Genomic DNA, 27,717 nt, shown 5'->3' on the forward strand with positions numbered 1-27,717 from the left:
TATTTGATCTGCATGAGTTTCAAGTAAAACAACTGGGTTAAAAAGAAGTGACAAATGCAATACACATGTCCAAGTCATAGCATTTGGAATAGCGTCTTTATGACTGTGCACACTGCCATATTTGCCCAGGGTTAATTGACATTGAGTGTGGATGGTGTCATCGATCCTCCCCGGAGACTCTTGCTGAACATGCACAGCGAGAAGCAGAGAATGGAAAGTCATGTGGAAAAGCGCTCTCCAGCACAGCTGCTGACCAACGAGGCCACCTCACCCTGACTCACGGCCATCTTCAGAATGCATGTGGGGATAGCGGCCAACTCCCCTCCGTCTTCTGCTCTCTTTTTTTTCTGGCGAAAAGACTTAATAATCAAAACATGCCTCGGCGTTGACGTCATTCCAGGTCCGAAAGAATGTAAACGTTGGGCCGTTGCCTAAATCCCTGGATGCCAGTGTTAAAACAGATTGGGATGCGATACGGACACGCCGCTTCCATTCTGGCTTGCAGAAAAGCCAAATGACCTCTCTTCCTATCACATTCCTGCATACAATGCCACTTCCTCACTCACTCTGGCAGAAAAAGAGAGAGAGAGAGAGGGAGAGAGAGAGAAAATAAAAAATGAGAGCAGTGGCTAAAAAAAAGATGAAAAACTCAATAGCAATTGGGTTGGAAACGGGTTAAATAGAGCCAGAGAGTGGAACATTTTAAAAGGTAAAAACAGATTCCACAGCCACCGAAGTGGTTGCGCAATGCCTGAAAAATGACTTTGCTGGGTTCTGTGCAGCTAATTTGACCAATTAATCCATGGGGGCGCAGAGATTCCATAACAAACTGGAAAGTAAAAGCCAAATAACGTTTTTTTTTTTTAAAAAAAAGAGCAAAAAAGCAACAAGACTCCTTCTGAGGAGAGGAGAACAGGAGGCTGGACTGTGCCTGGCCTGTTAACTATTAAGCAGGAATTTGTGGCGCAAGGATTTAGGAATGAAGAACATTCCCCCCACCACCCTGCGCACACACACACACACACACACACGCACACACATGCATGCACGCACACAAAACACTCTTACATACCTCTGTGAAAAAGTGTGCACATGGGCCAAACACCTCAAAAACATCCACCTACCACGCCATTAAGCAAACATTTCCCCCCTGACTTACTGGACATTTTGAGCCCAAACTCTCCAAAACGCTCTGAAGCAAGGCATCAGATCGCTCCCCGGCACCATGCCATCTACTCCGACCCTCCGCTCTTAAACGCAGACCCTGAGTGGCCAGCAGTTATCGGAGCACTTGAATGGCGGCCCCTCTCTGGCCCCTGGGGTAGGGTGACCAGACGTCCCTGGTTTCAGGGGTCAGTCCCCGTTTTTGGTTGTGTCTGTCACCGGGAGAATACAGAAAAACTACCCATGTCCCCATTTTTTGAAGATAAAACTTGTATGTATATCAATCAGATTGATAGTCAAACTGAAAATGTCCCCGTTTTTTTTCCACATTTTGTCCCCGGTTTTGGTCTCCGACGTCTGGTCACCCTACCCTGGGGGCAGTTGGCCCGGGGCATTGATTTGCAAATGGGCAGTGATTTTGTCCCTCTCAGGTCCAAAAAAAAAAAAGAAACAGAACAATGTACAGTATGGATCCACACTCCCTGGATGCAGGCTTTTTTCGGCCTCCACTCTCCCAATCAAGCCCAGGAATGTTAATTAGCGAAGCGCGCCAGCGCAGAGCATGAGGGTTACACCACTGGCAAAGCCACTCAAAGCCGTAAGCGCTGCCACACACACACACACACACACACACACACACACACACATCCAAGGAAAACCAGGGAAAGAATGAAAGAATGATTAAGGGTTTGAGAACAGAGAGGAACCCCGCACACACACACACACACACACACACACCGCTGAAAAGAGAGAACAACGCCACATGCCAGCCAGCAGATGCCCTACCCGCCGTGGCACGTCGGGTTACATAACTGCACCAGGGAGGTGGGAGAAGATGGAGGGTGGTGCGGTCGGGCGCACTAGCCGAGTTAGCTGGCGCTAGCGCGGCAATTACAGGGCAACTCCAATCTAATTAAGGGCACGTTTCCGGGTGGCTGGACCCATTAGCAGTGGAAGAGAGCGCCAGGCCACACAATGCACCTCTTTACATAACAGAGGTTGCACTCCCCCGAGAGAGAAGGGAGGCGGCTGGGCCAGCGCTTGGCTACGTTCAGGCATGCCACACCACAGCCACTTTCTAGGCCAACACAACATAGAGAACAAGAGCCAAAAATGCACAGGACAAGCTCCGAAAAATAGGAAATGCCACTATAAATAATAGGTTTAGAAACGTTTGAGTTACACTTAACACACCAGTTTTTCTCTTTTAGTAGTTTTTACTAGTTTTTAGTGCACAAAACATTGTTTTTATTACAATTCTGGTGTTTTTACCTTCAATCGGTGGGCTATTTTGAGCCATCAGATTAACAGATTGTTCTTGCAGCCTTTTCAGGCACTCCTATCGACCATTTTTTCCACATTAACTCGGTTGCTTTCAAGGGCAGTCAGTGGTAGAAGAGAAGCTTTTGCATCTCTCCACTTTCTGTGTGACAGAGCAACCTCACAGCCTTGATAAGGCCACTGCGTGGGATGTTGATTGTGATAATTCCTGTTTGCCTTCAGATGGGAACAGCAGGGCAATGACAAAGGCTCCAAACAGGAAGGTCTCTGGGAGGCAGGCAGCCCAGGGCCCCAGCTATGACAGGGCTGGATGAAGGGTGGTGGTGGTGGCGGCGAGGCGACCTTGTGATCCTTACCGTGTTATGTTCCAGATGTTTATCCCAAAGTAATTTAAACATTACTCACAGGCGCCAAAATAATTTAATCTTCTCTCTCTCTTACACACACACACACACTCAGACACACACACACAGCCATGCACCCAAACACCCGCAATCTCTCTCATACACACACACACACACACACACACATCCAAACACCCACCATCTCTCTCTATCGCACACACACACATACACACAAACACACACACACACACACACACACATACACACACACACACACACACACACACACACACACAAATGCCCACCATCTTTCTCTCTCACACACTCACACACACACACACACACTCCCCAAGCCCCACCTCCTTGCTTTGCCATTGCATTGCCTCGGCATATCTCTTAAGTGTTCCTCAGCTATACTCCACTCCGACTCCTGATAGCTAAACTGGAGCCTTCCCACCCAGAGCGCTGGCTGGCTGGCTGGCTGGCTGGCTGTCCTGTGCACGTGCCCCAGCGCCGCTAGCCCTCTCTTGGCAGCGCAGGGACGAGGCCTGCCCCAGCGCCTCATGCAACCCGAGCCCAGCCTGCCCACAGCTATCTGATCTGATGGGAGAGACAGCAGCCAAATATGCGAAAGCACAGCACACACGCCGATAGAGGCCTGGTTTGAGGGCGAGCGTGGTGGAAGTGTATGGGAATGATCACACTGTATAAGGGCATTGTTCCATAAAGAATTCCGTCTCTGAAAAGATGTGCGGCGGCAAGATGATTTTGACGGAGTAAAGCATGCGAGGTCACGTCGAGGATAGGAGAAGGTATGTGATGTTTTGTTTCGTGTGGCGGAGTCTATTCGTGATTGTCAGGATGAAAGAGGTAGGTGTGTGTCACCGGTGGAAGTGGTTCAATGAGGACAAAGCAATCACTTAGACGCCAGGAAGGTCACTACAGACATGTGTGCATGTGTGCGTGTGTGTGTGTGTGTGTGTGTGTGTTGGGCGGAGAGTGGGTCATCAGTAACCAGACCAAAGTCCTGTTTCTGGCGGCAGTCCAGAGTCCCCCCCTCACCCGGCCCTCATTCCAAAACATGGACCACCCTGGCCTCCCTCCCTGTCCCCACGGGGGCCCAGAAGAACGCAGCCCCACCCCCCTCGCTCAGTCTCGGGAGAATTCAGAGTGACCTGCAGTGGCCGTCTGGACCAGAGGGGGGGCGCAGAGAAAAAGAGAGGTAGAGAAGGAGAGGGAGAGAGAAAGAGAGAGAGAGAGAAAGAGAGAGAGTTCAACTTCCCTCTAGCTCTACCTTCTCTCTCTCTCTCTGGATCCAAACAATGATGGCCTCCCCTGCGCCTACAGCAAGAGGAATGTCTTGTTTTATGTGTGTGTGTGTGTGTGTGTGTATGTGTGTATGTGAGTGAGTAAGTGTGTGTATGTGAGTGAGTAAGTGTGTGTGTGTGTGTGTATGTGAGAGTGTTTGGGGAGTTGGTGATGCTGGGGGCCGGTGGTGGGGGTCTGGCCCAGGACAACTGAAAGTGGGGCAGGGCGGACGCAGGCCCTGCCAGGCCCTCTGCCAATGGGCGGCCAGCCCCCGGCACTGGTGGTGGTGGCGGCCACAGAGGAATGTGTGATAAGGCCGCCAGCAGGAGCAGGAGCAGGAGCAGGAGCAGGAGCAGGAGCAGGAGCAGGAGCAGGGGCAGGAGCAGGAGCAGGAGCAGGAGCAGGAGCAGGAGCAGGGGCAGGAGCAGGAGCAGGAGCAGGAGCAGGAGCAGGAGCAGGAGCAGGAGCAGGAGCAGGGGCAGGAGCAGGAGCAGGAGCAGGAGCAGGAGGAGGGGCAGGAGCAGGAGCAGGAGCAGGAGCAGGAGCAGGAGCAGGAGGACAAAGCCGTGGGTGGTCAGATGAATGGGCCGGCGGGCGACCGGACAGGATGATGGCAGCAGCGGTGTAGCGGTGGCGGTAGAGGGAATCGCAACATTGCATCGTGGGAAAGCGTCGCCCGCGCCTCCCTTATCGGCCAGAGTGGAATTCCAGACATCTGAGCGTGGGCAAAGGAGAGAGAGAGAGAGAGAGAGAGAAAAGCATATAAATAAATAAATACGAAGCATTCCTGCTTTTCTCTCTTCTCTTTTTTCCCCAGTAAAGGTGGGAGGGGTCAGCCAACACCTGCCAGCAACACATCCTGCTGATGGGAGCCAAGGGACCGAGAGAGAGACAGAGATACAGAAAGAGAACAAGAGATAACAGAGAGAGAGGGAGAGAGGGAGAGAGAGAGAGAGAGAGAAGAGGGGGAGTGAGAGAGAGAGAGAGAAAAGAGGGGGAGTGAGAGAGTGAGCAAGAATGCCTCCAGATAACATTGTGAAATTTCATATCATTTGGTCTGTCAGGACGGCGAGGATCAGAGGAATGTGGAAGGACTAATTCCACTAACCTGAGCAGATGAAGGATTCACGAGGAAGTGCTAAGGCAATCACATCTCAACTTGTATTGTACTTTCCCCTGCTTAACATCTGCTTAAGAGCACCAAAACAGTAGGTCTGTTATCATAAGAGATATTGGAGCTGCTGACAGTCACATATGGTTGTTATGAAACCAAAAAGAATCTATTTCTCAGGCCACAAAAAGCACTGAGGAACTGGGCAGGACTTGGGAAAAATTCAGGGCCGGGGAGAATGCTCGCAGCACAATGTGGAAAGCCACCATCACACTATCAGTTTTGTGATACTACTCTGTTTGCTTTGGCTACGCTCTTCCCCTTTTCTCCCCCAACAGACGCTCCAAGGCCTTCCCTTCCCATGATTCTAAAACCCACGCTGGCTCCCAGCCGAGTTTGAGCGTTTCTGTGTGTGTGTGTTTTTTTGTTGTTGCTCAACACGACACTCAATTCGTCTTGTCTGGTCCCAAATTATAACCCCACACATCTCGAAAGGGCATCGTGTCGAGCTTTCAGACTAGGGGTTTGCAGCAGGGTGTTTGTGGAATGCTGTCTGGGAGAAGTTTATGAAAACAATATATCTTTCCGTCCTCACAATCTGTCTCCCTCTTGAGCGCGCTATCCCGCGACTCGATGCGATGGGCGAGATTAGGGTGCCATTTGTTAGCACATACCTGAGATGCTTAGTGTATCTGTATCAGGATGAGAGGCAGAGATTATTTATAGCCCTGTTAAAGGGGCCATGTTTCATCTTGCATTTGCACCGTTAATATCTGTGTGTGTCTCTGTGTGTGTGTGTGTGTGTGTGTGTGGCAAAGCACTAGAATTTCAGAATCAGACAATCAGGTGGACACACTCCTAAGACATGTGTATCTACTTGAGTTTTTGGAGTCATTTTCCCGTGCTCATTCATTTAAAGCACACAGTGTACCCTCCAGGTTGGGACAGACTCTCGTAAATAGCATTCCTCCTGTTTTAAGACTTGAAGTTTTCTGACTTTGAGAGACATGTACCCAGTGTGGCTTTCTCCTCTTGCGAAACACCCTCTAAACGAGCTGAGCAAACACCTACTTTGCCGCATGCATGTGGTTATGGACATGAGTTGTGTGTTGATGTGTATATGTTGTGTGTGTGTGCGTGTGTGTGTGCACAGATAAAGGAGTGTTGATCTTGGCCGCTGGCTGGGAGTAACTGCTCGAGTTCACGTAGGCCGAGGAAGGGAGGGGACACTCTGAATTCGATTGGAGGACACCGTGGGTCCTTTGCTGTTGCTCTGTCGCGGGACAGCCTAGTGTGTGTGTGTGTGTGTGTGTGTGTGTGTGTGTGTGTGTGTGTGTGTGTGTGTCTTCTGATGGACAGGTGTCACTGAGGATTACCTTTCTTTGGCAATCACCTTCCCATCAGCCTTCCGTCAAATAGTCAAATAGACACACACACACGCACACACACTAACCTGGCCTGAGAGATGGGTATTTGCTGCTGGCGAGACAACTGGTGAAAAGAGGGTGTACAGGCCATGGTAAAGGCCATGGCTCAGTTCCTCCTGAGCGGAGTGAGACGGCTGACAAGGAATGCTGGTCCCTGCCCAGCATGTGTGGGATGCGTGGGAAGGATGGGACCGTGTTCTGACCCGCAGTGGAAAGTCAAGAGAGGAAGAATCCATAGCGGAGCGGCGCTGGCTTCAGCCAGAACTGCCGGTGCTGCACTGTGGCACATAACATGGGTCACCCCCTCGCATTCCAAAGCAAATGGATGGGTCTGGTTCTGGAGTGATATTACAAAATGCATCATGAATGTGTTGCCCTGTCCAATTATCCAAGTAAAGAGCCACTCACGCCCTCCTCCCAACAGTGTCAGAACAAAGAGATATGATTTCCTGAGTATAGTTGTTTAATAAACGTGCTAAATAAACGCGACGCAGATGAGAACACAGGGTTGATGAGAAGGGCTGAGAGTCCCTGGACGTGAGCGCGAAGCGAGTGACACGTGTGCCATTTTGGTCCCCACGGGGGAAAACAGGAGGAGAAATAATTAGATGAAACGGCATCACTGGCAGACTCCATGGCTGAGAGGAACATTGCACGCATTGCTTGGCCGAGTGCTTCACAAGTCATGTCTATCATCAGCTCCCTATGCTGGCTGGCTGGGATTCTTTACTCAGAGTTGGAGACCATTTGGGGGAGGGGGGGAGGGGGGGGGGGGGGGCGTTGGAGGGGAGAGGTGAGGTACAGCATCATTGCCTGGATGTCACCGTGCCCTCTGCTGGTTGCTTAAGGTAGGACAGCTTCTGTCCAAAACGGTTTGTGATGGGCCTGATTATTAGCCTGGCTGAACCCAGACGAATGTGTAAGCAAATTTTAATTAGCTCTGCAGGTCTGTCTGGGGACCTTACCATTGAAGCCCATATCGGGATCCCCAAAAGAACCAATCAAAACTGATGATCCAGCATGGTGCAGCATTTAGATAATGACAAAACCACTGTCATCAGTTGGCATCAGTATTAAACATCAACTTTAACTTTTAACTATATGGATGTGTATCCTATTTGGATTTGAACGACTGCATTTATAACAGAATATGCATTTATTCTAACAAATAAATAATAAATAAATGCAAAATATGTTTTTGCTGTCTTTCTGAAAAGCTCTGCCAAGAGTTCAATGTATCAAGTTCAGCTTAATTTCACTGCTGATTACGCCCCTTGGAAATGGGAAGTGAATGAAAGGTTCCCAGATCCATTGTCAATCTCCGCTCATAGTTATTTGGAAGTCTGTTCAGAGATGCAAACCAGATTTCCAAAGGACTCTTACAAGACATTAAGTCATCACTAAATGAGATAAAGATAAAGTCATAGAACAGTTTTTGTTAAATGTCAGATATATTTAGGGAAGTTTATATGTAATTAACTGTGATTATTTTATTAAAAAGCTATACACAATTATAGCAAATTATTTGATGGTAACAGCATCAAATTATCATTACTTTACGGTTTAGGAGTATTTTGTTTAATAGGCTCAGGGCATGTTTGGTCAAGCTTCTCTTATATGTCACAGCAGCCAAAAACCTGTCCTAAATAAAACACACTGAATGAAAAAAAGAAAAAGAAAAAAAAAAGAAATCCATAAATAAGAAAAAAAATGTTTCCCCTTCTGCTCAGGAGAATAAACGTCCACATTGCCAAATTCCTCAGCTCTGTTTGTTGGGCCTCGCAGCGCTGGTAACCACGGATACCAAATACCGATCACAAAACCGCTGGACTGAGGCCTGGCTAAACATATTTCCAGCAGTCAGTAAGTGAGAGAGAGGGAGAGAGGGAGGGAGGGAGGGAGCAAAAGAGAGGGAGGGAGAGAAATATCTACATTCTCTCAATCTACTCCTATTTACTCTTATTTGGGACTGTGTGTGCCTGAGAGAGTGAAAGAATATATACAAATGAAGGAAAGTCAAGGGTACCCCAACACTCATGTGGGAAAAATGGCAAACTAAAACGTGTCCCTGTTTCGTCTCACTGTGTGTGTGTGTGTGTGTGTGACGTGGGGTGGGGGTGGGTGGTTGAGCCGCCCTTCCATCAGGTCTCCCCCACCTCAGTCCATGAGGAAAATATGAGCGTGCCTCACCGCTTTGCGTCAAGTAATTACATTTGGCCACTCTGCATCCCCAGCCCCTCCATCCCACATGGAGAACATTAACATTCCTCAAGTGCTCTGACGAACGACAGCGTGTGGATGATGTGTGTGTGTGTGTGTGTGTGTGTGTGTGTGTGTGTGTGTGTGTGTGTGTGTGTGTGTGTGTGTGTGTGTGTGTTTCTGTACCAGCATGTTTGAGAGTGTGTGTGTGTGTGTGTGTGTGTTTATAGACATTTGCATGTATGACATGGCGGTGCTGGCAATGAGCGTGCATTCCTGCTTGAAACTTTTGATAGACTACCAAGCATTGGGGCTTGACAGGGAGTGTGCGTGTGTGTGTGCGTGTGTGTGTGTGTGTGTGTGTGTACTTGTAAGTCATGGCTCTCACTGTTTTAAGTCTAAAGTTGGGGCTTCGAAATACTGCCAGCAACTAAACAACTAAAACAGGGTGGACTAAATCACTCCACTGTCAATCCCTAGCAAACTCATTCCTCTTCCATCTTTCTGTCTCTCACACACACCCACACACACACTCTCCGTCTCACACATCCTTCATCCAAATCTGCTCTGCTCTCTCTGTGCTCCACATGCCTTTCTCTGAGGAATGCCACCCCATGCTGAGCGGTCCCGGCCGCACGCTTCCCCAGGCCCCAGCGCCTGCACCACTGACCCGAGGAGATGTGTGCGCCGCTGGGAAGCCGTGCGTGAATGGCACAGCAAAAGAGCCAGCATCTGCTGCGCAAACGCAAAAGCCTCCGTGAACAAAACCCCACTGACCAAACACACAAGAGGCAGAGGTATGAAAACAAAAAGCATTTAATACTCCATTTTAAAATAAAATACAGCAGTTACTTTTTTGACTAGTTCACAAGTTCACGACAAACAACAAACATACGTTATGCACCACAAACAAACAAAACTTATATATAAATACAGGGAGGCACAGCGGACAACTTGTTGTTTTGCTTGGTGGTCATGAAAACATAGCAGCACACGCGAGACTTGTGAAAGTGCACCGTGCGTGACGTTGTAAGGACACTTTTGGCCGAGAGTGGTCCTGAAGATACACCTGTGTCTGTGTGCATGTCAGTATGTTGGCACATGAGCACTGGGAAGGCATGTCTCTCCATTAAAGCTATGCACTTCCCCACTGATGAGCCATTGTGCGGCTCACTGGGCACCATCTCACATGTGTGTCAGAATGGCCGTCCGGCGATGTGCACGTACAGTGCTTACGTCTGCGTAATCCACCGATTGTCTCCGGCGTTGTGAGACATCGAGAGGTCCCGACCGGGTTCACTACATCCATTCTCATGTCTCTTTTCATGCTCTGGAAAAGCTTGTCCTGAGCACAGCTTTCTGCATCAGACGAGCCTGTGGCGTGCCCTGCTGGGAGTACACTTAAAATAGCATGTCGAGCACCGCCAGCTGCCACAAGAAAACCCTTCATTGAATTCATACGGTGCCGTCGTTCATCAAACAGGCATTAGTTATATGTGCAATTATTGCTTCAAACACAAGCACCAACGATCAATCACTGATCTTGTTAATGGTGTTCCATTAAAAAAAAAAAGCCCAAGCCCTTGGCAAGAACACCCAGCTTGAGTCTTGGCACCGGCCATCACACCGACCCAGCCGTGGCTCAAGGCAAGGCACCTGCTGGGGCAGAGGCGGCTGCCGCGCAGTAGCTCTGCCCACCCGTGGTGTGTGTGTGTGTGTGTGTGTGTGTGTGTGTGTGTGTGTGTGTTTATGGCCCGTTGTTGGTGCCCTTGCCCAGGTACTTGTTGAGGGTGAGGGCGGTGCCCTGGCGCATGCCCTGGATGTGAGCGTCCAGTCGCTGCAGCAGCTCCCGCGAGCGCACCGACTCCTCCTCCAGGAAGCGGCTGGTCACCGAGCCCACGGGCGAGTCAACGCAGCGCTCCTGAACGCAGGACAGAGAGACACAGAGAGAGAGGGAGAGAGAGAGAGAGAGAGAGAAAGAAAGACAGAAAGAGAGTGTGTAAGGAAGAGATGGACAAAGAAGAGAAAGAATGAAGATAAAAAAAAATTGCAGAATGCAAAATATACGCATTCTGATTCTGAAGTGGAACTAGCGCTAGGATAGTCAGGATTCAGCATGCGTTCCTACCAGGAGCTCTGTGGACAAAACCACTTAAGCCCGAGAAGAAAGCCTTAACAAGCCCTCTCAGGGCTGATGAATGTCCTGCATTATGATGCCTGACATAACGAGACACAATGCACGTTTGCTTTACTCTCCGGGTCTGTTTAGCTAACCCTCCGCGCTGTGATCTCAGATTGTGCTAGCGGACGCCATCGCTTTGAATATGGTATGAATAGACAGTCATTAGCCCCAGTGCAAGCCCCAGTGGAGCCGGGCCAGAGGGCCAGAGGGCCAGAGCGTGGTGGGGTGGGTGCATGTGGGCTTGGCAGTGCCAGAGAGGCATTCCTCACCAGGGGCAGGAAATCCTCCGCCGCGCCAGGGCCCCGCGCCTCCTCCCCATTGGCCGCGCCGCTGAGCACGGCGGCCAATCGCCTGGCCTTGAGCGCGGAGGACGAGGAGGACGAGGCGGAGGAGGAGGAGGCGGACGAAGGGGCGGGCGAGGGCGACCTGCCGGGTTCCCGGGGGGGTCCGTTGGAGGGGGCCGAGGTCTGGGAGGAGGAGGAGTGCTGCTGCTGCTGCTGCTGCTGCTGGAGGGAGTTTAGGGAGGTGAGCGAGAACGACTCCACCTGTCGGTGAAGCCTCTGGATCTCCTCCTCGTAGCGCGCGGCGTTCTCCCGCAGACGCGTCTCCATGGCTGCCAGCTCCTCCTGGTGCCTGTGCTGGATCTCCTCATCACCCCTGATGGACACAAAGGAGGGGGCATGGAGGCAGTATAAAATTGTCACGTAACATTATTTATAGGAATGTTACAGACGTACCCTGCATGACAAAATGTGCATTATGCATAGTTGAGGTACATTATGCTGACGTATCGTAAACTCCAAATACTATGGTAAGTCTGCATACACTGGCACAACACCCATTTTAGACACAGGGGTGTGCTGTTGTTCTTTAAACCATTTATGAGACAAGTGTGCCCCCTGGTGGTCAAAACAGACATGAGGAATAACAGCAGCTATGTCGAAATATCAACTATTCATTGTAAATAATTCATTTCAACAGCATGAATTAACCATATTCAAATTTATCATCAATATACATATATTCTTAATCTCAATGCATCAAAAAACTGTGATGAACATAAAAATCACTGGGCAAAGGTCCATAGTGTGTGTGTGTATGGATAAGTAGAGTGTGCAGATGTGTACACAAGTTGACATGTGTGCATGCTCCTGCAAGATTGACATAACATGCTGCATATTTGTGCATCCCTGTAATTATGTGTGTGTGTGTGTGTGTGTGTGTGTGTGTGTGTACCTCTGCGGGCTGCGGTTCTGGCCGAGCTGCAGGGCTCTCTCGTACTTGTCCTGCCAGGTCTGGTTGCTGGCGTCCAGGCGGGCGCGCACCTCGGCCAGGTCCTGCCGCAGCTGCTGGTTCTCGCGCTCCAGGCTGCTCAGGGACGACACGTAGCTGTCCCGCAGAGACGCCAGCGACGCGTCCCCCTTCTGCTGCACACACACACACACACACACATGCGCGACAGATTGCAAATGTGAGCAGGAATGTTACGAGCGAGTGGGAGTGTTGCATACAAAAAAAATAAAAAATTTATGCAAGTGCAGAATCATGCAGGGTTATGAATCAGATATAGAATGTACAAAGTGTGTGTGTGTGCGCCTGTATCAAGTGTGTGGCCATGCCTGTGCATGTGTGTGTCTCTTTGTGACCGAGATAGATAGATATATAGATAAATAGATAAATAGATAGAGCCAACCTTACAAAGAGCAATATGCACAGTCCCTATCTCTACTGCATCCTTGGCACGTGCTGTGATTTCCATGGGCCAGTGTGGGGTAATGGGGCCCCTGAGGCGCTCACCTTTGGGGAGTGGGGCTCCACGCGCTCCAGCAGCTCGTTCAGGTGCTGGTTCTCCAGCTTCAGTGTCTCCAACTGCACCTGAGTCACCTGGAGGACAGCAAAGGACCACTGAACATGTCCACTGAACCAGGACATTTGAGCACCTGCTGCTAACACTACCTTTTTACCACCTGCTCAGATAACCGTTGGAACTCTATGCAGAGAAAGGAGCTTTGACTGGCAGGGAGAGTCAGCCACTATCAGAACCCAGCTCTGCAGAACCTAAACCACTGATTCACCACCAACCCATCTGGCTTCAAATACAGACATTCCTTTACCATGCTGTGCAGCTGTAGTCACAACAGGATCAGTGAGTGCACAAACATCAGGTCCTTCCAACATTCCAGTCCTTACTTGCACCATAAAAGTACATAAGAGAGCCCAGCAGATGTACTATACATATCAGGCATCCCTCTTAACGAGGAAACACTCTCGAAAGACGACACTGTGGGCCTCTCTCATTCGTCTTTTTATCTATCCTCCCGTCCTTCCTCGGTCCTCGTTCCCACTGATCTACATCAAGAACGATGGGACGGCCACAATGGAATAGTCTATCCAGTGATAGTTCTAGATCAGTGGGAACGAGCCTGGAGGACCGAGCATCGAGGAGAGAGGAGAGAGGTTGAGGCTCCGCCCACCTTGAGCTCGGCGGCCCGCCGCTCGGCCCTCTCCACCTCGGCCCTCAGCTGCTTCTCCATGCTGGAGGCGGAGCCGCTGAGCGTGGCTATGGAGATGTCCCTCTGGTGCAGCTGGCCGGTCAGCTGGGACACCTCCCTCCGCATGCCGTCCGCCTCCCCGCGCCGCGTCTGCTCCGCTATGCCCAGCTCCTCGCGCAGCTACGGAAGCACGCAAAACACACATGTGCACATTCACTAGTTCAAGTGTGGTCAAGGCTATGGTACCCAGAGATATTATAAAGTTTTATTATTAGAGAGAGAGAGAGAGAGAGAGAGAGAGAGAGAGAGAGAGAGAGAGAGAGAGAGAGAGAGAGAGAGAGAGAGGGAGGGAGAGAGAGAGAGAGAGAGAGAGAGAGAGAGAGAGAGAGAGAGATCTCTTCAAAGGCCTCTCCATCTCTTACCTTCTTGGCGTCTGCTTGTGCGCGGCGGTGTGCCTCCTCTAGTTGTTTCCACTCCTCGGCGGTCCTGCTGGGCTCTGCTCTGGGCCTGCGCTCGCTGTCCATGCTAACACACCGGACACATTTCATATCACAACTCGCTCCATAAGCAGCCATGCTATGCTATGCTGAGGTACCGTGGATGGGTGGCGTGAGTGAGCATCTGACCTCTCTCGGATGCGGGCCAGCTCGGCCTTCAGGTGGCTCTGGCAGGCTTGGGAGCTGTGCAGTCGGGCGGTGACCCGCTCCAGCTCCTGACGCACGGACGACAGGCCTGCGGACGGACTCCCCACACTCAGACACTCCTCTAGAGACCTACACACACAGACGGACGGACGGACGGACGGACGGCACATTGCATTGGTTGATTTGGTTAAAAAGTCACAGGTTATTGGTTGTTATTATAATGATGCTATTCATATATAATGAGCTGTAAAGTAACTCAACACTTTCAAATTATCGCTATTGTCAAAATCACAAAAAATATCGAGATGATATTAGTTGTCCATATCGCCCTCCCAGTTCTGACCGACCCAGTTACTACAGGCGTTTTTCGGCGACTAATGAGACCTGAGACGGAACGTTCTTTTCCTTTGCGTCCGTCCCTCCCTCCCTGCGGTCCGTGCGCTCCTCAGCCGCTGGCCCACTCACCGGATGACCTGCTCTTTGGCCTGCAGGGCCTGCGTGAGGCGCGTGACCTCGGCGCGCAGCTGCTGCTGCTGCAGGCCTGAGCTGCGCAGGAACTGCTCCTGGGTGTCCAGAGTGGCCTTCAGCTCCTGCTTCTCCTCGCTCAGCACCTGGACACACACACACGCGCACGCGCACGCACACGCACACACACACACACACACTATTACTATCACTACCGGAACTACTATTTCCACGCCTACTCAAGGTATAGGCTGTGTCTCAAACCGCATACTTCCGTCAGTACCCTGCCAGTGTGTACTGAGTGTTTATTTCCGTAGCATCCACTTCTTCGATGGTTAGCATTGTCCCAATATCTGCACTATACACTTAAACAGCCATAGACTCCAGTCCTGATACCCAAAGGGATTGTGTGAGTATCAGCTGCTTGGTCAGGTTCCCCCTCTCTCATCCTGTCCTACCGTGTGTCTGACCTGGCGCTCCCGGAGGGAGTCTCCCAGCTCGTCGCGGAGCTTGCGCAGCCGGTCCAGCTCCTGCTCCTGCATGTGCACCGTGTCCTGGGCGCGGTGCAGCTGGTTACGCACACGCTGCAGCTCCGTCTGCTCCTGCAGCCGACTGGAGCCCTGAGACTGCGCGTGCGCACACACACACACACACACACACACACACACACACACACACACACACACACACACACACACACACACACACACACACACACACACACACACACACACACACACACACACACACACACACACACACACACACACACACACACACACGTTAATCCTACACAATTGAAGTTGCAGAAAGAAAAAAAAAATGCATGAGAAAAAAAATGTCTCAGACAAAAAAAATTGCTTTGTGGCCACACGGTCACCATCTGTTGTTGTGGTGTGCTTGCTGTGACATCTGGGCGGCAGTCACTGCTTAAGTCTACACGTGGGAGAGGCAGCAGTGCTCTACCTGCATGAGGGTGAACTGCTCTGCCAGGTGCTTCCTCTGGGACTCCAGAGATGCCACCTGCTTCTGGTACTGAAGCCGCTGCTGTTCCCAATCCAACGAGTGCTGGCGGAACTCCTGACAACACACACAGTCAAAATAATTCCAACTGTAACAAAGCCAGAATGTATCCCAAGCACAGGGCTGATGTACACGACAATTCAGAGGCTGTCCAATTGAAAGCTCACGGGAAAATAAAGTATGTCAGCAAAATGCTCTACTTTAGACACTGATGAAGACATGGCAAACGTCGAAACGTTAGTCCACTATGTTGGCACCTTAATTAAATAAATATCTAAACTTCACATCTGAGTTGCTCCGGTGAACCTTGATTCTTTACTACAGTTTGTCCTTTCCCGTAGATGCACCAGATAGTGATTTTCAGGAGCACGGAGGACATTTTGTTTATTCCTCTGAGGCCTACAGTTTGTATCACCAGATGTTACCTCGATCTTCCCGTTGAGGCGTGACACCTCGCTTTTGTCGTCGCCGCGAGTCTTGGACCCTTCACGAGCTTCCTTCTGATGCTTCCTCTGGAGCTTTTCGTAACTGCGCTTCAGTTTGGCCAGCTGAAAGAGAGAGGAGACACACACACACACACACACACACACACACACACACACACACACACACACACACACACACACACACACACACACACACACACACACACACACACACACACACACACACACACACACACACACACACACACACACACACACACACACACACACACACACACACACACACACACACACACACACACACACACACACACACACACACACACACACACACACACACACACACACACACACACACACGTTGCAGTGACCTTTGATTTAGAATGGAATTCTAAATATATTTGTTTTATTTTCTGGTATAGAAAAATCATCCTCAGTAGCATGAAACAAGAACCCTCATCTGCTGATAATAGCTGATGATTATGATTCTGAAATGATTAGTTATATTAATATTAGCTGATGACCTGCACAGCCTACCTCATCTCGTACATGCTGTAGCTGCTCCTCATACTTGGTCACGAGTTCCTGTCTCCCAGAATGCATCTCTTCCAGCTGCTTACCGAGCACTCTGATCTGAGGACACACGGCCAGAGGGTCACAGGGTCACAGCAGGGTCAGAGGGCAGGGCTTTGGGTATCCGCTAGCAACTGACAAGCAGCGCTGCCAAACATATCAGCCTCTACGAGCAGCAGCATGCATAGATGACACCAACGGTCCTCAAACACATCAGACTCCCATGCCATGTCTTCTCAGCGGCTTACTGAACATTTCCATGTGTGCCCGTGTGTCCCACCCTTTTGTCTACGTTCTCTACGAGCAACATGTCAGTGTATTTTCAAGATTATAATGTTAAAACTGTTATCTGCTTCATCTTAAATAATTAGAAAAAAAAACCCACAGTGGATTAGATGTACTGTACCTTCAGTCATGTGATCATGTATAGTTTTAGTAAAGTTTCAACTATATGACTCCTGAACTAGAAGATGCATATTACAAGGTTTGTGGGATGGAATCAGATCCCACACCAGGGCTTGACATGGATGGCTGTCCGGTTGCCCTTGGCAACCAGATTTGGTTGGCTTTGGAAAACAAAACCTCGTGCCTGGTTGCCAAGTTGGCAACCACTTTTAAAAGTTAACATTGAGCCCTGTCCCACACGCCTATGACATGAATACTACGGTATATATTCACAACTTGTGAAATGACTTTAAGGGTTACACTCCTGCCACAGCAATGTAGCTGTAAACACTTTATTATGGGACCATGAAGCCACAGGATTAAAAATGATATGGAGGGCTACAGACACATGCACAAGTTCCCTGCTTTGCAAGCCACACCACCCTCCATGCCAGTTCACCTGCAACAACTCCTTTTCCACTACCATTTTTACCATCCGGAAGCCAGTGCCCTGGAGGTCTAAAAGGACAGTGACGGCTTCTCTCACCCTAAGCATCTGCTGAATGTAAAGGCAAAGGCATTTAAACCATCAAAAACACATCGCACCAACAGACGTCAACTCCCCCTTCTTTTTTTTCTTTTACATCTACAAGACAAAACAATGGAGTGAGTGGACCTCCAGAGCTATCGGGTTTGGCTCACCTCAGTGTTCCTCCGGTCCAGAAGGTCGCGGGCTGTCTGGAGCTCTGCTTCCCCGCTGTGGAGACGGCCTTCCAGGGCACGCGCCTCAGCCTCCCATTCGCTGCGCTTGTCATTCAGCATGATGTCGATCTGGCGGAGGAGTTCCTGGAGCTCTGGCTCACAGGACGAGAGGACGGAACTGAGGGAAAAGGTGAAGTGAAAGAGACATGACATGACATGACATGACATGTACCTCATGAGACGCTTCATTAACTATCCTCATATCCTCATAAAGTTGGATGACCAGACGTCTCCGGTTTCAGGGGACAGTCCCGTTTTTTGGTTGCCTGTCCCTGTGAAAATACTGTAAAACTTGAATGTATTTCAATGAGATTGATAGTGAAATTGAAAATGTCGTTTTTGGGATTATGTCCCCGATTTGGTCTCGGACATCTGGTCACCTTATCATAAAGATATCAGTATGCAGATAAACTACAGTTTGAAACTAGCTGAAGATCACAAATTGTTACTTTGGCTTTAAGACAAAAATGACAAACTACAGAGAGGACAACTATCAGCTTAAACCCATAACCACATTTACCATATGGACTACTGAACCACATTCACGGATCATTGGTTTGTTTCCCATTCTTTAATAGTCTGAGGTGTGTTATATTAATTATTTACAACATAGCAATGGAAGTACAGGTAAAGAAATGTCATTGAACAATGTAAACAGAAATAGCGAGGACCATTCTTAATTTCAAATAGTTCAAACAATATTGATAATGTCAATTGCACACTCACCTCCCGTCTTGGTCCCGAAGTGTCTCCAAAAATGCATCCATGTCCATTTAATTGTCTTTGCAAGTTGTCTCAACTTGTCATCCTCGCCGCTGAATATAAGGTCTAAAAATAGTAAATAAAACATCTTGAGAGTTAAGAGAAACGAACGCGTGCCATTTCTATAACGTTATGATCAGAGAGAGTCGGGTTCTGGTTATGGTCATCACTAACGTTGCTACAGCTCCCCATGAAACAGTTATGCTATGACAGACCACTCTGGTTAACTCTTACACACTTAGAAAGGCATGTGAAACATTTTCTAATTAAAACCATCTGACTGACATGTAGCTAATTTCAACCTCATACTCTATGATGCCTCGATTGTTTGATAACCACCTGAAAGACTAACGAATGAGAGGATACCAGCGAAAGTTACAAAGAGCAGTAGCATAGCCCTAGTGATACCCATCTAAAATGATCTTGACCGTTGCAAGTTAGCTATTAACTTTACGAAGTAAATTACACGAACTTCGGCTAACAAGCATGCTAGCTCTGTAGTTAGCAAAGACCTAAACTAGCATAAGTGGTCTGATCCGATCCAAACAAACGCCCTAACGCAGTTGACAAAGTTCTTGATAGTTCCCAAGGTGAATATCAGACAAACAGCATCTTCAAACGTTTTAAGACGTAAATCAGATTCCGATCGGCGTAAAACAATTTAATCACGATAACTTACCCTCTTTGACAGACAAATGAACAGACCGTGATTTGTATGTTTACACTTCATCTAGCTAGCTACGTTAACGGTAACGTTACAGTCGGCACTTGGCGCACAATCGACAATTCGTTTCGAGCGCAAGGTAACATGGGTAGTTGCATGCGCACCAGTCGCCAGCATAGACAGTCGCCAGCCGTCAACTTTGTGCACTGTATCATTTTCTCAGTTTTCCCGTTTGTCCCTTACCCTACAAAGAAAACAACACTTGTAAGACTGCTGTAATTGTAAGTGCTCTGCAATATCACCGTCATATACGTGAAAGAAAGAGTAACTTAGGTTTATGTAGATGGAAGCTCATGTTAGCATTGGGTAGTTAGCAAATGACATTTTAGCGTGAGTTAGCTTGTGAAATTTGTGGGCTACACACTGATATTCAACGTGATGAAGTATGGCATATCCACCTAAACAGTCGCATTAAACAAACATGGAAGTAATAAACATTAGAAAAGGTTATTATCTGTTGCAACATGCATTCGATACATTTACTCTATATTTAATTTAGAATATAATGACGTTGACTCTAATGCAGGTGGCACGTGGCTCGTTGGTCTAGGGGTATGATTCTCGCTTCGGGTGCGAGAGGTCCCGGGTTCAAATCCCGGACGAGCCCATCTTTTTGCTCAACCGAGCATAGTGTCAACATTGCAGAATCTGAACATGTGTTTGGAGTGAAAATACGACATCATAGTAATAATCAAATAATACATATTGTAGTGAAAAGTTTAATTATGTAAGATGATACCGACTTTGCAGATGGCTCGTTGGTCTAGGGGTATGATTCTCGCTTTGGGTGCGAGAGGTCCCGGGTTCAAATCCCGGACGAGCCCTACTTTTTCCAACAAGTTGGAGAGAGAGAGTTGAATTTAATGTACTAAGCTACATCTACAATATTCCATCGGGTAGAAATCGATGAATATGTACGTATCCAGCTAGCATTTGAAGGTCAACGTGAAAACACAACCAAGTAGTTGTGCTATAGATAGATTGATATAGGGCTATGCCATTAATCTAATAAACTAATGTAACCAATAATGTAATGTAACTGTGTAACTAATAGCCTACAAATGAAAAAATGTTCTGGAATAAGGGTTACAGTTTTTCTCAATTGTTTACACACAATTTCTGGCACTTCCCATAATTCCCATAATAGGCTATGCAGCTCATGCACCAACCTCCTGAACCGATTCTGCTGAATTATAAGCACAATTTCTGCTTTACACTCAAATTGGAGTTCTAAAACACACTGTTTTCAAAACACTACACACAATTCTCTGCATTTGGTCCTTGATCTCTGATGAGATTCGAGCCACTGAACATTGCAGTGCTGCGTATCAATACAGTACAGTACCGTACAGTACAATACAGCTCAAAGAGCACAGTATACAGTATTGCCTTTGGGCTGTTCTGTAGGACTGTAAAAATAAAGTATGTTTCAAGTATTTGGGGAAAGTATTACACTGTATTACACTGAGCACATCAGTGTTCAACTGGTCCTTATAAATATCTTGATATATGATGGTTTGTGTGTGTGTTTTGAGAACAAAAGACCATTTTGAGGAGAAATTACATTGTTTTGAAGGTAAAGTTTCATTTTGCAGGAGAAGTTTTGCCCATTGTGTGTGTGTGTTTGGATTTGTGTGTAGAGCTCTGAGAGTATGAGGCATGTTTTCAGAAAATGTGTGTTAACAATCGAGAAACACTGTAATAAGAGCATAGCCATATATAACATTGAAGGTTGCAGTAAGACTGCTTTCCACGTGAGGGCAGTTGTGTGCTATTTTATGCAGAGCCTATATACTCAGTGCCTCACCTGTTTTGACTCACATATGAACTTCAGTCACATCCCATCCTTAATCCATAGTGTTTATTATGATGTCAGTCCACTCTTTGCAGCCTTAACAACTTCAACTCTTCTTGGAAGACTTTCCACAAAGTTTAGAAGTGTGTTTATGGGATTTTTTGACCATTCTTTCAGAAGCGCATTTGTGAGATCACACACTGATGTTGGACGAGGCGACTGGCTCTCAGTATCCACTCTATTCATCCCAAAGGTGTTCTATTGGGTTGAGGTCAGGACTCTGTGCGGCCCAGTCAAGTTCATCCACACTAAACTCTGACATCCATGCCTTTATGGACCTTGCTTTGTGCACTGGTGCACCGTCATGTTGGAGCAGGAAGGGGCTATCCCCGAGCTGGGCTTGGTCCCTTAGTTCCAGTGAAAGGAACACTGAATACTTCAGCATTAACCAAGAGATTTTGGACAGTTCCATTCTCCCAACTTTGTGGGAAGTTTGGGGACGGCCACTTCTTGTTCCTACATGACTCATGACTGTGCACCAGTGCACAAAGCAAGGTCCATAAAGGCAAAGATGACAGAGTTTGCTGTGGATGAACTTCACTGGCCTGCATAAAGTCCTGACCTCAACCCATAGAACACCTTTGAGATGAATTAGGACAGATAGAGAGTCAGTGGCCTCGTCCAACATCAGTGCGTGACCTCACAAATGTGGCTTTGAGAGAATGGTCAAAAAAATCCCATAAACACACTCCTAAACCTTGTGGGAAGTCTTCCCAGAAGAGTTGAAGCTGTTATAGCTGCAAAGGGTGGACCTACATCATCATAAACCCAATGGATTGAGGATGGGATGTGACCGAAGTTCATATGTGAGTCAAGGCAGGTGAGCGAATACTTTTGGCAATATAGTGTATATACAGTAATACTTTTAAAAAAAGTTAGTGCCTAGTGGCTGCTTTTAAAACAGTTCATCTAGAATTCTACAGGATTCCTCTTAGCTCCTATAAACTCAGCCCATATCATCAGACATACTACAGCTAACTGCAAGCTGTTATTGTGGACAATAAAAAGTCAGTGATGTTAAAGCTAATAAAACAGTTAAACCATCATCAGATGACAAGTAAAAAAATAATATGTTTCATTTTGGTAAAACTCAAAACTGATCAAATTTAACAATGATGTTTGCCTTTTGTATTTGTCATTTTGTACGTGAATTTTAGGCACAAGAAAAGTCAAGCATGGCTCCAATCCAGTGTTCCCCTACAGATCCACAAGATCTGGTCCAGTTAAGGACGGTATCCGTGGTGTTGGTAGACTGTTGTAAAACACTGGGCCAGCAAAAGACAGGCGACAGCAACAAAAACCAGCCCACAACTGGTAAGATCTCTCTCTCCCTTCAGTCACTCACTCACTCTGACATGAAAAAGATACAAAACTGATATTCAAACAAATATCGGCTACCACTAGCATTAAAATAATTCATACAATGCTATTATGTATTTGTTTGTTTCTTAATTATATTTCTATGCTTGAATTAAAATTAAGTTATGAAATAACTATAATGAAATGAAAAATTAAACAATAACTAGATATACACCATAGCCTACATTTAGGCCCAGGGGCGTTACAGTAGTGCAAAAGATCTGGGGCTTTAGCCCAGCAATGTTTTTTTTGTATGGGGGTCTGGGAGCCTCCTCCGGGATGTAATTTCAATGTAGTTTGAGAAGGAAAGGAATGCCAATCGTTGGGTCCTCGTCATCTTTCTATCTATCTATTAATGCAAGGAGCGTCTGTCTGTGTGTCACTCTGTGTGTGCCATGCATAACTCTCGAACTACTCATCCGACTGACCTCAAATTTGACACGTTTTGCTAATGACATGCGTGAGTGCAGTGTAAAGTTTGGTCGTTTATGGACAAAAAATGACAAAGATATCGTTAAATTAAACAAAATACAACTCTACCGCAATCCCACAATTCCCCCGCTCTCCACACTCTAGCCACTCCCCCACTCTGCTTACTCCAGCATAGAAAAAAAAGCCCATTTCGCTGACACTCACGTGTTGCCATTCATGGAAATTACGATGTCTCGCGTAAACAACGGACCGTTTCAAGATTGTTCATGTTGGATAAACATGCTGAGTCTGACACACATGCACCCATTTTGGTAAGCAGGCGTCACGTAACGTTGCATAGGCTACTCATCAACAACCCCGGTTGCCTAGCGCTTCTGTTGCCTGATCAGGATGCTGAACTTGCAACAATATGCCGACACACACGTCGGTAGCATTCTGTTAAAATTTGCATTTAAAACAGCCGCTCTTGACTCTATCTGGACATCGGCTATGGGCATAACATTCATTCAAACCACTTCCGAGTTCATAGCACTGGCATATGGCCATGGTCATGCGGTTAAAAGGCTATCATTTCCCAACAACAGCAAAAACGCATGGGTATGTAATGTGTCTAATATTGCCATTCGCTGAAACTCAAATGCCTTTCCCCTTCACTTTTTTTACTTTGCAAAGACAGTAAAAAGCTCTACTAACTGCACGGGCCTGATTCTACATCATCACCAATCTAACATGATCTACATGCATCAACGTCATTGGGCAACAAGTTTCTTGGAAAACATTGTTTGCACGGGCACTGCACTAGTTATATTTGAATAACAAATAAAGTTAATATTCCCTCACTAGACCTAGGCCTACTCAGTAGGCTATATGGAATTTGTGGGGCATTAAGAGAAAAAATAGTAATTTGAGACCTCATACTGAAACACTTTGTTATGCATGTTATGAATTAATGCATAATTTTCAGGTGACACTCTAATCGCTAACTGTAAATGGATTAATCCAACACTCCTCGTTGTTCATTTTTCAGTTTGCATGGAAATCATTGGTATGTTTGCCTATGACTACCTGTGGCTAGCCACTATATTTAGCAGTGTTTTTTTTCAAAGCCTGTTGACTACTGTACTAGTAGACTTAATGGAACAAGTTCATGGAAAATTAATGTAATTCGATCCTACATTTTACTTTTACCTTTACAACCCATCTAGGGCCTGCTGTCGAGAAGTATCCCCACAGCATGATGCTACGAGAGGATTATTGTGGAAGAAAAGTCAGTCAAATTAATGATCAGGAGTCCACTGTTTAAAAAAATTCCAAAATTTAACAATGATGTTTGCCTTTTGTATGTGTCATTTTGTACGTGAATTTTAGGCACAAGAAAAGTCAAGCATGGCTCCAATCCAGTGTTCCCCTACAGATCCACAAGATCTGGTCCAGTTAAGGACGGTATCCGTGGTGCTGGTGGACTGTTGTAAAACACTGGGCCAGCAAAAGACAGACACCAGCAACAAAAACCAGCCCACAACTGGTAAGATCTCTCTCCTTTCACTCACTCTCACATAAAAAAGATATACAGAATTGATATTCGAGCAGATCATTTTATACATTTTATTTGGCTTGTGTGCTAGAGTTCATGGTCGCTCTAAACAATTAGCCTGGTAAAACCAGAATTATTGGCCCTCATTTATTAAACGTGTGTACGACCAAAAACAGGCGTAAAACAGGCGTACGTTGTTTCCACGCAAAGTATGGCATTTATCAATGTGAACGTGATTGGTGCTATACGCTCAAATCTCACGTCTAGTCTGAACTCGTGTTCGCAAGTTCTTCAGGCGGCATAGCACCGTGCAGAAGTAAATCGGCGGTGGATTAGAAAGTTGATGAGTTGAATTTATGGACTATCTCGGACATAACACCTTCCCTGTGCATGTGCAGCCTGTTTACTGTAATGTAGCATATTATATTGACACATTTGATGGCTTAGGATAGCCATATAGGCGATGATTACTTTCTCTTTGGCAAACGCAACATTCATGAATTATGTATTTTAAATGATTTTCAAAGGGCAAATTTCAGTGTCGTATGGTTTTGTAATGAATGTATTTATAGTATGATGCATTCTCTCTGCGAAAATAAAGTCTGTTGCGCTTTTAAATCGCTCTAGTTTCCCGCCTTCCTTGATGACAGCTTCTAGCTGTCAAAATTAACAAGATTCAGCTGGACGTCACTGTGGCTCCAGATCACTATGGATCTCTTTTGGACGTATAATGCACCTTCATGTTGTAAATTCTAGGGGCGAGGCTATTAAAACGAGCATATATAGGGGCGTGATATTTAAATTACGCTTGTTTCCAGCCGGCACATTTATCTACACACGTTTATTCTTACGCTGGAATTGGAGTGATATGAAAGTTTGATGAATCACACGTGAGCCCCGTCGTAAGATGATTTCTGCGCTCAGATGTACGCTGGTTTCTACGCTCGGTTGATAAATGAGGGCCTTTAGGCGCGTTCAAGTTCAACTCCAAATGACCTCTTGCAGCAGCGGGAGTTGCCGGTGACAGCAGGGGAGGGGATACAAACGCTGCTATGAAGTTGTACACTCTCTACTTCCCGTAGTCTAGACGTGACCATGTGACGAAACATGAGGCACGGACCCTTGTGGATATGAAGAGGCATCTAAACACCTGCACATACGTCAGGGATTAAGCCAATTAGGGCAAAGTCCTGACGTCATGAGGAGGGTCTAGGCTCCGCAGTACCTAGAGAGCTGCTGCGCCGCTGCTCAGCAGCCGCCTTGCCCCGCCTTGCCCCGCCTTGCTCCCGCGATAAGTTGAGGCCATGTGATACCGACTGCTGAGTCGTAAACACACCCATCTAGACCATCGTGGACAGATTTTTAACCACGTGCATCTTGTGCTGCGCAGCCATCATGAACTCGCTTTTTGTCTTTGTGAAGAGAGTCCTCTCATGATTGGGTATTGTTTCAACACTGCAAACTATGCGTCAACTTGGAAATCATTGGTCCAGTCTAACTAATCACATTGATCAGGGATTCCTAACGTTATTTCACTTTACAAACTGACACTAATGCATCGGCAGTCAGGAGAAAAATGATGTAGGCCAACCTTTGCGGTAAATACCTTTACACAGACTGCTGAATACTTAGAAGCTACTTGGCTAGGCTAACATGCTTTGCATCTGATGTCATGGCAGAAGAGTTTGTCTTCTCATCATTCCCCATCCTCCTTCTATACTCCAGTGCTATGGGGGCATGAGACTTTCAAAATGATTTTCAGAGTATGTTGAGTGGGACTATTTTCATGTTGTCATTTATATTATTGCCATAAAAATTCCCATGAATACCATATGTTTTAATGGCTTATTATACGGCTCTCTAGAATGTTGAGGGAGCTCCCATTCACTTTGAATGGGCCTCCCCAACGTTCTACGGTCAGTTATTTTTGCATAATGACCACTCCGAAGGTATAATGACCGCTGCCAATGGCAACGGGTTCACTCCGCTAGTTGTAGCAGAAGCCACGAAACGGTAGCCAAGTCATTGCTAAAGACACATTGAGATAAGTTTCTTTTCTCGTTTTGGCAAGTTGCCGTATAATAAGCACGATAATGTATAGAACGCCGGTCATTATCTGAAAATAATTCCCATCAGGACGAAGTAAAACCCCTCCGTTGCGCGTCGGGGTTCAGTTCATCCTGTCGGGAATTATTTTCCGATAATGACCGGCGTTCTATACATTATCCCTGACATATAGCCCACCCCTATTTATATACCATGTTTCATGTTTCATGCACATAAAGTGTGTGTTCTTATATATCGTGTGTGTGTATGTGTGTGTGTGTCTTTGTATTTACTGTATGTGTTTTGGTAAAACAGGAGAAAGATCATCTCTCTCATCCTGGAAGACCCCAGCATCCCCCTCCACGCTATGTACAGAGACCAAGAGATCCGAAAATCTCTCCTGTACCGTGTGTGGTAAAAGCTTCCACTTGCGGTCCCAGCTGAGGAACCATCATTATGTCCACACAGATGAGAGGCCACACCCCTGCTCCTTGTGTGGTAGGGGATTTATTTCACTTCAAAATCTCAAAACACATCAGCGCATTCACACAGGAGAAAGGCCTTACTTATGCCCCCATTGTGGGAAGAGTTTTGTGCAACGAGGCCATCTGGATGTCCATCAGCGCATACACACCGGAGAGAGGCCATATTACTGCATCTACTGTGGCAAGAGCTTCACTCGAGTGGACAGTCTCAGATCACACCAGAGCATTCACACAGGAGAGAGGCCGTACTGCTGCAATCAGTGTGATAAGAGCTTCCCTCAAAGGGAAACTCTCAAAAAACACCAGCGCATACACACCGGAGAGAGGCCATATTACTGCATCTACTGTGGCAAGAGCTTCACTCGAGAGGACAGTCTCAGATCACACCAGAGCATTCACACAGGAGAGAGGCCGTACTGCTGCAATCAGTGTGATAAGAGCTTCCCTCAAAGGCAAACTCTCAAAAAACACCAGCGCACTCACACAGGAGCAAAGCCATTCATTTGCACTGACTGTGGTAAGACGTTTACCTGTAAGGCGAGTCTCATCAGACACCAGCGCACTCACACAGGAGAGAGGCCATTCCATTGTGATCAGTGTGACAAGAGGTTTAACTATACGGGACATCTCAAAAGACACCAGCGCACTCACACAATATCAAAGCCATTCATTTGCACTGACTGTGGTAAGACGTTTACCTGTAAGACGAGTCTCA

General features: G+C 47.1%; 1 protein-coding gene, 1 long non-coding RNA gene and 2 other non-coding genes across 6 annotated transcripts; 3 read left to right on the forward strand and 1 right to left on the reverse strand.

Annotated features, from left to right (window-relative positions):
* Positions 1-9,634: 9,634 nt before the first annotated feature.
* Positions 9,635-19,387, reverse strand: cep63 (centrosomal protein 63). 3 transcript variants are annotated; one of them, XM_062556425.1, is made up of 15 exons: positions 19,247-19,387; positions 18,532-18,633; positions 17,746-17,923; positions 16,624-16,719; positions 16,066-16,188; positions 15,584-15,697; positions 15,088-15,243; positions 14,618-14,763; positions 14,135-14,281; positions 13,931-14,033; positions 13,491-13,688; positions 12,814-12,900; positions 12,253-12,443; positions 11,286-11,673; positions 9,635-10,755 (listed from the first exon to the last, which is right to left on the reverse strand). In XM_062556425.1, the coding sequence occupies exons 2-15, from the start codon at positions 18,576-18,578 to the stop codon at positions 10,582-10,584; spliced, it is 2,148 nt and encodes a 715-aa protein (XP_062412409.1). In that variant the 5' UTR covers positions 18,579-18,633; positions 19,247-19,387; the 3' UTR covers positions 9,635-10,581. The 3 variants fall into 3 exon arrangements, with proteins under 3 accessions (XP_062412409.1, XP_062412408.1, XP_062412407.1); XM_062556424.1 differs by having other exon boundaries at positions 12,253-12,440; positions 15,076-15,243; XM_062556423.1 differs by having other exon boundaries at positions 15,076-15,243.
* A 53-nt stretch (positions 19,388-19,440) lies between these two features.
* On the forward strand, positions 19,441-26,911 carry LOC134101734 (uncharacterized). The gene is made up of 4 exons (XR_009941445.1): positions 19,441-19,512; positions 22,304-22,460; positions 24,306-24,462; positions 26,833-26,911. It is a non-coding gene; the product is annotated as an uncharacterized LOC134101734 (long non-coding RNA).
* Positions 19,827-19,898, forward strand: trnap-cgg (transfer RNA proline (anticodon CGG)). Its single transcript has one exon. It is a non-coding gene; the product is annotated as a tRNA-Pro (tRNA).
* Positions 20,044-20,115, forward strand: trnap-ugg (transfer RNA proline (anticodon UGG)). The gene has a single exon. It is a non-coding gene; the product is annotated as a tRNA-Pro (tRNA).
* Positions 26,912-27,717: the final 806 nt, after the last annotated feature.

Source organism: Sardina pilchardus, chromosome 15 (genome assembly GCF_963854185.1).
Source record: "Sardina pilchardus chromosome 15, fSarPil1.1, whole genome shotgun sequence".
Lineage (NCBI taxonomy): Eukaryota > Metazoa > Chordata > Actinopteri > Clupeiformes > Clupeidae > Sardina > Sardina pilchardus.